This window comes from Bactrocera dorsalis, chromosome 4 (genome assembly GCF_023373825.1).
Source record: "Bactrocera dorsalis isolate Fly_Bdor chromosome 4, ASM2337382v1, whole genome shotgun sequence".
Classification (NCBI taxonomy): domain Eukaryota; kingdom Metazoa; phylum Arthropoda; class Insecta; order Diptera; family Tephritidae; genus Bactrocera; species Bactrocera dorsalis.
The window spans coordinates 51,428,285-51,441,079 of NC_064306.1; the positions used below are offsets into that span (position 1 = coordinate 51,428,285).

General features: G+C 38.3%; 3 protein-coding genes across 18 annotated transcripts in view; all 3 read right to left on the reverse strand.

Moving 5' to 3' along the window:
* LOC105227479 (potassium voltage-gated channel protein Shaker) overlaps positions 1-12,795 on the reverse strand; it is a 541,010-nt gene that overhangs the window by 153,127 nt on the left and 375,088 nt on the right. The gene's annotated exons all lie outside the window — the stretch shown is intronic.
* On the reverse strand, positions 8,492-9,596 carry LOC105227473 (serine protease SP24D). The gene is made up of 2 exons (XM_011206823.4): positions 9,331-9,596; positions 8,492-9,267 (listed from the first exon to the last, which is right to left on the reverse strand). The coding sequence occupies exons 1-2, from the start codon at positions 9,567-9,569 to the stop codon at positions 8,730-8,732; spliced, it is 777 nt and encodes a 258-aa protein (XP_011205125.2). The 5' UTR covers positions 9,570-9,596; the 3' UTR covers positions 8,492-8,729.
* The window catches only part of LOC105227477 (serine protease SP24D), an 8,238-nt gene continuing 7,508 nt past the window's right edge, over positions 12,066-12,795 (reverse strand). The window contains exons 2-3 of one of the 2 annotated variants that reach the window (XM_049454927.1): positions 12,722-12,795; positions 12,066-12,657 (exon numbers count right to left, since the gene is read on the reverse strand). In XM_049454927.1, coding sequence (XP_049310884.1) covers positions 12,132-12,657; positions 12,722-12,795 — 600 coding nt within the window. In that variant the 3' untranslated portion in view covers positions 12,066-12,131. The remainder of the gene's footprint in view (positions 12,658-12,721) is intronic. The other variant, XM_049454928.1, reaches the window with a different exon arrangement.

Consider the following 12,795-nt stretch of genomic DNA (forward strand, 5'->3'; position numbering starts at 1 on the left):
AGCCTGGTTTAGCTCCGTGTAATTTTTCGCTATTCAGAAAACTCAGACGCACAAACCGGCGTTATTTCATTGTACAGTCACCGGGTTTAGATGGCTCACGGACGCGATCATTCGGCAGATATTTCTTAGGAAGGCAGGAAAAAGTAATTTTGATACATATTTTAAAGAATTATATAGGGGTTTCTAGTGTTAATTTAATTACAGAAAAGTGTAATGATTATTCCCAAATATGGAGAGTATGGCTAAATATACAAGGACAACCAAGTACAAGATCCGAGTAATACTTGCACATTTTTTATGTGAAAGCTCCAGTCGAGTATATTGTTAAATAGCTTTACCTTTGTACGAAGCATATTGAATGAAGTCATTCATTATGATCTCAACCTACGATAATTTTAACCTATAATTATAAGCCAATATATTTTTATCGATTCAAGAGTTGCTATTGCATTAATATAAAAAAAAATATATATAACTTAATTTTATTTCCAGACATTTTAGGAAAAACTCGGTCAAGCTACTTTCAATACAAGATCACTCGGCATACATACATACAAGCACATACGAATATTAATAATGAAGCAAATAATTCAGTTAGGCCTACCTATAATTTCGTTGAATATTTAAAGTTATTACGACTGCTGGACGGTAAAAAAACGCAGAAGGACATGTGAAATGCAGGCGCGAGAAATATAAAAAGTAAAAAAATATTTATATCAAATAAGAAGAGTGTCATCATATAGGTGTGTGTAAAAGGGATAAGATATGTAAGGCAAACAGGATATGGCGCAGCATTGAATGATGGCCATTGTAGGTCAGTTCACGAGAAAATATTGTTGAGTGCAGCGAGTGGAATGAATGATGGCGTTGAATGCGCTGGACCGCAAGCAACGAGACGGAGACGCGGAGCCGTTGCAGGCTGGCGCAGGTGGAGTGCGGCGCTGGCGAAGGCCGCACCATGCACATGCCATTTTAATTAATATTAAAAAGTGCATGAGTGTTTTATTTCCATTTTCCATTTCACGTTCTTTATTTATATTTATTTCAATTTTTTTATTTTTTTTTTTATTTTTATTTTTTTGAATTCACTTTTAGGCGCTTTGTTGCTGCGTGCAACGCATGGCATGCAGTGAAAGCTGGGCTTATATAACACGGCGAAATCGGTGAGCGCATGAACAGTAGCGGCGGCAGCGGTGTGTGTAGTAAGAAAGCAACAATTGTATGCGAAAAATTTTTGGCAAACCAACGCGACTCTTATTTTGCCTATAAATAATGAAAAGCCAACAAAGTGAAACGCCACACATACATATGCACATGTATACGCACGCACACTACACCACCAGGCTGACAGGAAAAACAGTGAAATTTATGTTTTTCGTGCTCATATCTGGCGCCGCGTTGTCTTGCCAAGGCGCTGGCTGCTGGCCGGCAACCAACGTTGCTACTGACAAACTTTAGTAATGCATCAGTGGCAGTCAAAAAGTGTGTGGCATGCAGCAACGAGCACTTATATTGTAACAACAACATGCAATAAGAATATGTTTGGTATGTGAGTCCGTGACAGGCAGCGTTGGATACCAAGCCGTTTGTGGCTACTGCAACTTCCGTTGCGACGCTGCCGCTATTGGTGGCATCATCGGCTGCTGTTTGTTGCTGGCAGACTGCTTGCTTGCCTGCCTGTTTGGCGGGCTTGTCGGCCTGCTTGCTTGACTGGCTGCCAATGTGGCTGCAGTAATAATAAAAAATTCAGCATAAAAATTATGCACTTTTCCACTTCCGGTTGTCACTGCAGTTGGTGGAAGTGCCGGAAGCGCAGAGGTGGTGGCGCGTTGTTGTAACTGCAAACGTGACAAACTGTGCAGCTTCGCCATTAAAATTGCAAAGTGCTGTGTTTGCTTGTAATTGCAGTTGTTGCAACTTGTTTTCGCGTGAAGTTGCAGCGTGGAAAAGTGTGGCAGCGTAGTAGTTGACGTCACACATAAATTAAGCATACGATCCTTTTTGGTCGTTATCGTAAAACGGCGCACATTTGAACTTTTTGGTACTTATGAAGGAGATCTCTAGAGTATTCGAAGGTAGATAGTCGTTATTTCGTTTAAAAAATGTGGTCAACAAAAAGAGAAAAACTAAATATTTTAAGTTTAAAAAAAGTAATTCGTTTACGCCGATGACATTGTCATAATGGCGCGAGGCAAATTTGAGAACACTCCCTATGACATAGTTCAAAAGGGGTTTAAGTCTGGTAAAGGGATGGTGTAGCACGGTAGGGTTAAGTATTAACCAAAAACTACCGTAATTCCTTATACTAAGCGAAGATCTCTTCCGGGCTTCACATCCATAACACTTGGGGGCAGGGAGTTGGATATGTCTAAAGAGGTCAAATTCCTTAGCCTCGCATTAGACTCAACCTTACGGTGGAGTAGGTATTTGGATCTAACGCTGTTCAAAGCCACCAAGGCACTCATGATATGCAGACGCCTAGCCGGCAGATCCTGGGGCTGCAAGCCAGGTATCATAAGATGGCTGTATACTATGATTGTAAGGCCTATTGTCACTTATGGGCTACCAAGGCAACGCAGTCTTCGGTAGACCTTAAACTATCGAAACTGCAAAAGCTTGCCAGTGTCTGCGCTTCAGGGGCAATGCAAAAGGACACCACTGGCCCTTCTTCCAAGGGACGGCGTTCCGAATAGGATTAACTTTACAAAGAATTTTAGAGTTACTCTCGGCAGCAAGGCGGAGTGGAACGATTCCACGCTGTATATACTGCTGAGAGACAGCACTATCCAGTGGTATACTGATGGCTCGAAAACACCGAAAGGCATTGGAGCAGGCATTGCGTGACCGCATAGCAACCACCAATGAGACGTTTTCCAAACAATCAATTTTTCAATCAGGAATTTTTATTATAATTCAGTGCGTAGAACTCAATCTCCACCGCAACTATCGCAACCAGCGTATCGCCATTCTTAGCGACAGTCAAGCGCCACTAAAAGCGATCTCAGCATATGAGGTTAAATCGCTTTTAGTAGAGGAGTACATAGGAAGGCTGAATCGCCTATCAGTGTGCAACCGGGTACACCTAATCTGGGTGCTGGGGCATAAAGGGATAGCCGGCAATGAGCTGGCCGACGAACTAACGGCAACGTCCAAGATGACGGGACCAGAACCTTGCATCGCAGTGGAATCCTACGCTCCTATGGAGCTGCTCCGCACGGAGGAAAGAGTGAAGAGAGAACAGCACTGGCAGCAGGCAGAAAGAATACGCCATGCCCATCTGCTTTTAGCAGAGTACAACCCCTAAAAGTGTAAGGAAATAATCAATCTACCTCGCGACAAATTCCGCTTCCTTGTCGCGCTCTACACAGGGCACTGCAGGCTCAGGAAGCACTTGTCCAACATGGGCATAGTCTCTTGCGCAAACTGCCGGTTCTGCGACATGGAACAGGAAATCCCAGTACACTTGATTTTGGATTGCCCAGCAATTTGCAGAAGCAGGCTTAAAGCCCCAGTTTCCATCTACGTGGACAGGGATCTTAACACCTCAGTAGCGTCCAACAGGCTCCTGGAATTATTCAGTATGCTGGACATTTGTGACCATGTGTGAGATAGGGGAGGGCACAATAGACCCCAGGTTGCAGTGCAATACCTCATTATAAATATCTATATATTTATGCCTCTATTTAGTTCCGATAATTACTACAGCTGATGAAAGCTCTCTTTTTGCAGCTTTGTCACGTTTCATAAATGATGAAAGATTGGTTGGAGAGTACTGAGGTAACTGAAGTTGTTGGAAGTCGTTCTTGGTACATGCGCAAGCCAAAGAATTTGATAATCCCAAAACTGCTCTACTCTCTGAAAGACTAATTATCGAAAATATCGATGAAATAATGTAAACAATATTCGAGTTCGGCCGTCAAGAAAGCCGCTTCTATTCTGGATTATTTAAATAAGGCTGGATACAAAAAGAAGCTCAAGCACGCCTACGCCACATTACTCAACGCAAAAAAAACAAAACCTCAAAGACCAAATTTCGTTCTGCAAATATCGGAAAAAAACGTTCAATTTCTAAAACGCATGGTTATTGACGAAGAAAAGTGTGTTCTTTACGACAACGTCAAACGAAAATTTTTAATTAATATATTTTGACAAAGATTAAGCAATGCAAGACCTCAGTTGACTTGTGTTTGTTACAAGACATCTATAAAATATTTCTTCCAACGAGTATTGATTTCAATCACTAAGTGATCCTCACCTAAACTAACAAAAGTTTTTAGTTTTAATACGCTTACATCCAACTTGTAACCTATTTTTAGGCGCCTACACGTGGTACGCGGTATTCCATGGAGGAATTACGCCTGTGTGCATACTGCATATCTAGCTGGCACGTACAAATACAAACGAATAGCTCTTCCTGTGAACGAGAGTATTTGAGCGCATTGCAATGTGGCGTGTTAATGCGGTTGAGTCGAGCATACACACACACAGCAATGTATAACACGCATATAGATGTGGTTATATATATATGGATATGAGATCGTGTGTGTATGAGTGTATGCTGGACTAAATATAGCAAGCGTTTGGCATCACGTCACGTGCACACACACACGGCTGCATGCAGCGGCAACATAAAAATGCACGGTACGTGGCACCGGAAAAATGTGGCAATGTGCAATACCATTTTTTCTTTGTTTTTATTTTACTTTTTTTGTGTAAAAATTGCTTTTCATTTGCAGCAGGTGCGGCCAGCTTTGACTCGCCGCGGCTCGACTTAGAGCGGCCAAGTTTAGTTTGGCGCCAAAAGAGTGAGCAGAGTTATGCGCGTTCACGCTTATAACTATGCATGTGTGTGTGTATGAGTATATGTATTTCTGTCTCTGTATGTCCATGTGTTTGGTTGTGTATTGGCATCGAAAGCTGGCAATAAAAATGTGCGCAATGCCACTTTTAATTTGAAAATTTTAACGCCCATAAAAACTATGCGCTTTTGTGGTGGTGGTGGTGATGGTGGTGCTGATGGCGATGGCAAAAGGCGAACAAACGGTAAATGTGGCAAAAGTGATGCAGTGACCTGCAGCAATCGGCTCGCGGATGGCAGCTGAAATTGCTGTGCCGTTCGAAAGCGTTTAGCTCACAATGTTTCTATTTTTATGACTATTAGTGTGCTTTTTATTGTTTTTGTGCTAAAATTATCAGCAATTTTTATTTCAACTTTGCCAATTGCGGCGAAGGACTGCGTCGATTATTTGATTGTATATGTGCATGTGCGTGTGTGTGCGGCATTTGGCTGCCAGGCGGTCGCCAGTGTTAGTTGTGTCGCAGCAGTTGAAAGCCAAAGAAAAAGTTCGCCGCTCAAAGCAAGTGGAAACTCGTACACTTTCCAGAAACATCATAGTATAAAAAGAACTTAAAAAGGAAATGAAAATGCAGCAAAAGAAAAAAGTCCGCAAATTTTTGTGCCAACTTTTGACCGCATTTTGACGCGTTGCATGAAAAATTTATTACACGTTAATTACTTTTAATTTTCGGCTTTTGGCACACACACATATACAACCACACTTTCGCTAAAATAGCGTTGTTAATACATTGGTGGTCTTGGTGTTGGCGGTGAAACGTGCGACAAAGTGCAAAGCCGGTGGCGCAGCCATTCGCTCTCTGGCTTAAGTTGCAAGCGTAGCGCCATTAATCACACGTATATACATATTGACACATACGAGTACATTCACACATATAAACGCTACCACATTATTCGCGTTTTTTGCATTTTTTCCATTACCCCACCGGTCTTGCCAAGGGCCTTTTACTTGCCTCACCTTTGCTGCTTCTTTCTCGGCGCTTTTGTGAAGCAAAGAGCTTTTTAATGTCGTCGCGCACATATATTCGAACATACACTGATACATGGACAGTAAATGGTAAACTATGAAGCGTCCCAAGTCAAGATGCATTTTATTTGAGGTCGGTCATACTACAAAAAATAGCTGAGAGGGAATTTCAAAAGCGATATCTTCTGAAATACTTCTTATGGGTTTCGTTTTTTTCCGCGAATGGGTCAATATTTATATATAATTTATAGGGTGTATTAAATTTGCCATGAAGTTTTAACAACCAGATAAATACGCTTGGCCTCCTAAAGTGTATATATACAAACAATCAGTGAGAAGAACTGAGTCGGTTAGGCCTGGTTTCTCTGTTCCTCTGTATACATATATGCCAAGAAGTCTCATGGTTTTTGAGATATTTATCTGAATTACCTCTTTCTCTCTAAGAAGCTGCTCATTTGTCACAACTGCTGATATCGGACCACTATACCATATATCTGCCATACAAACTGTATGACCAGAATCTAGTCCTTCTATGGAAAAATTTTGTATTTGATGAGATATCTTAAAGAAATTTTGGTTGTATTATTTTCTCAGACAATAGTGCAATCTCTGAAAAGAAATGTTCAGATCAGACTACTTTGGCATATAGCTGCCATACAAATTGACTTATCAGCATCAAGTCATTGTATGGAAAACTTTTAAATTTGATGAGATATCTTCTAGAAATTTTGCGTCGATTATTGTCTCAGACAGTAATGTAATCACCGAAAAAATTGTTGAAATCAGACTATTATAGCATATAGCTGTCATACAAACTGAACGCACCAAATGAAAATTGAAATCTTTTTATACCCTTTAATGCTTTAGGAAATGAATCTGGGAAGCTTATTATGACTTCGGTGCAGCTGAACCTTTTTCTTATTAATTTTACATTTCGAATTTCCAATGGAAAGCTTTACTGCATTCCAAGAGGTAAAATAAGAAAAAGAACCTTCTGAGGAGCACACAAAATACTTGTTACAATACAAATGAGCTAAGAATATACTAAAAATCTTACATTTATTTGTGGATTAAAAATCTTACATTTAATAGGATTAATTTTAATAGGAAATAAAAAAAGAAACCTTCGAAAAAACGAAATATCACAAAACATACTGAACATACATAGTTATGGGCTCTTTCCAGTCAAGAAAAATGTTCAATGTACAGAGTATATTCTCGATTTGTGCTCATCTTATATCCTCTAAGGAAATTTGGAGACTGCCGTAGCAGCGTGAATTGGCAATCATCAGTAAAAAATAAAATTGGCAGAACCAACCAAATAAATAGAGAGGCAATAACAAGTCCTTATATCAATCTCGTGAATATCGAAAGATCTCAAACTGAACTTTTATAGTTATGATTGCCCTCTAGACAAGCGAAATGTTGAGCTTCCTCTAATTAGTTTTATGGAAGCATTTCTCTTATTAGCGAGTATTACTTGGCAGTTTCTTTCAAGCCATTGAGTGGTTTTCAGACATTAAAAGATTTCTTATAAAATCCATAAGTCTTCAAAACACCAGATAACACCAGCTGCTAAGTTCTAGGGAAAGCAATTTCGCCGATAATATACAAGTTCTCCTTGGACAACACACAAAACTCAGTAAAAATTTAGTTTACAAGAGATAAGAGCTCTTTTCGAAGCTTTAGGGTGCAACTTGATACACAAAAAATCGTTTTTTACCACATTTTACTCTCTCTGGAACAATACAATCATATTACTAGCCCTCCGACTTAAAAACATCTGTGCATAATATATTATTTTTAAACATCTGATCCTTATTTAAAAATTATGATTTCGTGGATAAACTTTTCGGCATGAGGCAATTATGCCAACTTAATTGCCAAAACTAAGTCTGTATGTCGAAACTAGAGACTTCTAAATCTGCTTTTAAAACAGAACCGGGTGAGAAGTACGAAAATCGGTATATATTGAAAGTGTTGCTAAGCTAAGACCTCGAAAGCTCAGTGTTTCAGCATTTACTTATATCTCCGATCATCGCCATTTCCCGATAGCGAAAACTAAACACATTTTTCTTTTATTTTTGCTTTTGAGTTGTGCCATTTTCAAACTCAATGGACAAAAACCATGTACTTACACATTTCCACTCATAAATTATGCCAACACAAGCCGGATAGGTAATTTCTTGTGGGAATTACCTTTTAGCTTGACGCATGGAATGTCGCGAACTTTCGTTTTTTCTGTCCGAAAAGGTAAGTCGCGTTTGTAGAGTAAATATGAGGAGGAAAATTACAAACAAACATTTTGCCACCGCAACAAATCAGTAGAAAAGATTATTGTTACAGAGATTGGGTCGCGACATTAATTAACCCAGTCAACGGGTAAATGTGTCGAGGTGAGGATAAGCCCAAATGCACGTAGATATGATATTATATATGTAGTGTTTGGTAAAGTATAACTAATATTGTGAAAGCAAATATACGGCTAACCACACATCATATTTCATACGAATAATTCACAAAAAGTAATAATTACCGGCCTACTAAAGGATCCCAAATGTTTTAACTAGCACGAAAAATCAAATATCAAAAAATTTTCAGGATAAAAATTTATGGACATAAAATAATTGCTTGTAGATACATTCAATAAGTTCTATAGATAGAATAGAGAATAAGAAATATATTTACTCCGGGTTTTAAGATTTGATTCGATTATATTGCATTAAGTTCAGAAAAGTTTCTGAGGAAGCTTAAGTTAAGTAGCAAATATTGACTCGAAGAAAGTCAAATAAAAAAATATGATAAAGCGCCTTTTTACTTTTTTGATTGTTATAAGAGAAATACATAACCAACCTTCACTTCAGAAATTCTATTTTGTATTTGCTGTATGTAAATGTATTAAACAAGTCAGTTCGGCACCTGATCAGTAACTATTGCGTCTATCCAATTCTTATAGTAAGCCAACTTAGTAAAACCTCCCTTTGCAACAGTGCCACAACCTTTTGTAATATAACTGGCAATACCAATAAGAACGTTTTTATAAACGGCCGGCCCACCATCGTCGCCATCACAAAAACCTCTTCCTTGCGGGCTAAGCAAGCACAGTATGCTAGGGTTCAGCGTACCGTCAGATTTAGCGCATTCTTCATCTTTTAGAGTTGTCAGCACTCGAGTATACAATAATTTATTAGAAAGGAGACCACCTTCGTATATGCGACCCCAACCAGAAATAATAACCGGTTCTCCAGTAGGCACATCCCAAGTTGTAATCGCTACTGGTTTTATGACATCGGAGTAGTTGTATGGTGTTTTCAGCTCCAACAAAGCAATATCATTATCGAAAGCATATTGGGGGTGTATGATAACACTGGAAACTGCGCGGAACTCGCCGTCATCGGTGCGGCTCACAGTGCCGGCATGTACACATAGGATATCCTGATCAATTCTGTAAAAAATGTGCACTCTTTAGTTTAGCAACTGCTTTTGTTTAAGTTTTGTCAAGTCTTACTGGTAGACACAATGTGCTGCGGTGACCACAAAGTTTTGTCTTATCAACGCGCCACCACAAATGTGTAGGTTATTGACACGCACGGATACCTGATATGGGAATTGTCCTGAGGCAGCAATTAGACCGTTGACTATACGAGGACTCGGTCTGAGTTCTGCGGAAACATCTTCATTTTGCGTGGCTTCAACCACCAAACAACAGGCTACAAGGAGCTTTATAAAGAAGCTTCGGTAATCCATACTGAGAAAAGTAAACTGAATCGTTCAATGCTTCAACATGTTTTATATAGAAGCACGATTTCCAGACACATGTCAAGTAACGTGCTTAGAAAGGGTCATTAAAAAGTGATTAGAATATTGCTTTGAAAATCTAGTAATTAATGGCTTTGATACTCTCGTAACATGTCGGACAGAGTATATTAGTTTTGTTCACCTAATAGATGTAGATTATAATAAGTATATTAAACTGATGAGCATGAAGAGACGAGATGAGAGACGTCACCTATTTTTGCTTAACAGTTCCGTTTATATTTCTCACGTCTTTAGTTACTACGTATTCTGATACAACCCAGTATCCTGTTCCGCTCGTATTGCTATTGACCTTACTACTTTATCTTTGAGACTACTTTGTTTAGAAAATGTGTTAAAGTTTTTTTCGTGTACTGAGATACGATTAGTCAAGTGACAAAAAAATTACTCTTTAACTTCTATCCACACTTTGAGGTCTAAGACGAGATTCAAGTACGAGAGGCTGTTCGGTGTTTAAGAATAAGTGTCAGATTTATGCTTTGCCCTTTAGGAATAAGTTGAGGAGTTAATCAGTAATCAAGTCCGTAAGGAGAATACCGAAAAGATCTGTTCTAAGACAGCAACATACTATTGCGTAGTCGAAAAAGTTTTTTCGTATTTTTTCAATAGAGGTTGCAGTCGTATAACTCCAGTGCTACCAAATCACATTGTATAATAAGAGTACTATATAGTGTTGGAAAGGTAAGATTTTAAGCTTCATTAAACTAAATTAAGTTCGAGAAAATTGAAAAAAGGTTACAGCTGTTCAAAAATGAGTGACAATAATTAAGAAATTCGCTATATTTTGAAATTTTTGTATAAAAAAGGGAAGAATGCTACGCAAGCGACCAATGAAATTTGTGAAGTTTACGGAGACGATGCTGTATTAGTTCGTGTAGCACAACAATTATTCGCTCGCTAATGTTCTTGAAATTTCGAAATTTCGATTAAATAATAAATGTCAAATTTTGTGAAGATATCTTTTCAAACAAAAAGTTACCTTACAAAATACGTTCGGTTTGTATGTCACGTGTACGAGTATACTAGAGTGGTTCGGCAATATAAGGTAATAACCTCCCAGACATATTGCAGTTCTGACAGCATTTTTTCCAATCCTTAAAGCATTTAAAAAATAATTTTTTGTTTTTCTCCTTAATCTTCCATTTAATAGTCTTCAATTCTGGGAAATAAAAATCTCACAGGGGCCAGGTCTGGGGAATACGGTGGTGTGGCAAACATTAATGTGTTGTTTTTGTACAAATTTTCACGCACAACGAAGCATGAGAGGAACGTTATCATGGTGCAAAAGCCATTTTTCTCTCTTCCACAAATCAGGTAATTTCTGACAGATTGCTTAGCGCAAATTGCTCGTGACATGCAGATTATATTCTTGAATGATTGGACGACCTTATGGAAAGAACTCATGACGTACGACGCCCTGTTTTTTAGTGTTCCTGGTACATTTTGTACTACCGATAAACGTTGCTTTTGTCCAAGGTACCTTCACCATATGTCACTGTCAACATTCGAATCCATTCCGCATTTAATATTGCCTTTCATGCAAATTCTTCAAACCATTTTTTGGAACAACCAAAAATCGAAGTATAAGTAAGGGATATGAGTACCAACAACAACCGAACAAAACAATTGAAAATCGAATACACGTAGCCCACAAAAATTCAAAATTTGCTATACTTTTACTCCTAAAGCGAGGTCCTTCTGCACTGTTTTGTATAAGCGTTGAAGCCTCAGGCAGGCATAGTTATAGAAAAGATCGAAAAGCTTGGAGAAATTAATTTCTGATAGCAAACTTAATGAGCGAACTTGAGTCTAATCGGCAATGACGATGTAACCAAAACAATCTGCTTAACATAACCTAGTAGAGAATATTTCTTTGTGGAATAAAATATTTTTTATAAGATCTTCCATTCCAAAGGGATATAGGTGCGTCCTTAAATTGGTCCAATGAGATTATGATTTTCTTTAACTCGAATATGTAAGACTGATTTATTAACTGTTCATATAAACTTTTTGTAGTTCAGAAAGGATGGTAATAATGAGTTTCTAAAATAGAGTTTCGGCACTAACATTATAGTCTAAGCTGAATTCCTTTCTTTTGGTGGAATGCTTATAAACTAAATCAGTTTTAATATAACTTGTTATACATTTGGTTTTTGTAAATAAGTCTTAGGATGAAAATCGTCTAAAAATAAAATCGTTTACGTTGCTTCAACTTAAAAGTCGACAACACAGCTTTCTTGAAAGTATTTTGAGCTAGTAAATAACCTAGTTTCAAAATTGGAGTAGGGCATGAGCGGTCTTAATAGACCTGCACCAGTTCACTGAGTTCACTTTCTATCTCAGATTGAATTCGATTACACTAAGCTAAGCTGACGCCAGCTTAAGTTTAAGCTAAGTTGAATAAACCTTACTGAAGAAAAAGAAACATTTATCCTTTTCGAAATTTTATTTTATATTTGCTGTATGTAAAACATTTAGAAGTTATTTTGGCACCTAACCATTAATTATTGCTTGTATCCAATATTTATAGAAAGATACATTAGTAAAGCCACCTTTTGTTATAGAGCCGCAACCTTTTGTAATATAACTGGCAATACCAATCAGGATGTTTTTATAAACGGCAGGACCACCATCGTCGCCCTCACAAAAACCTCTTGATTGTGGACTATTAAGACACAATATGCTAGGGTTCAGTGTACCGTCAGCTTTAGCGCATTCTTCATTCTTCAGAGTTTTCAATGATCTGGTATACAACAATTGATCAGAGAGCGGACCACCTTCGTATATGCGACCCCAACCGGAAACAACAACCGTTTCTCCTGCAGGTACCTCCCATGAAGTAACCGCTATAGGTTTTATAACATCAGAGTAGTCGAATGGTGTTTTCAGCTCCAACAAAGCAATATCATTATCAAAACCATATTGGGGATGTATAATAACATTGGAAACTGTGCGGAAGTCGCCGCTGTTGGTGCGACCCACTGTGCCGGCTTGTACGCCTAGGATATTGTTATCAATGCTGCAAGAAATATTTATATGTTTGCTTATGTTTGTTTACTGAACTTATGATATTCAAGTCATACTTGTAGACACAATGTGCTGCGGTAAGCACAAAGTTTTGAGCCACCAATGCGCCACCACAAACATGTTGATCATT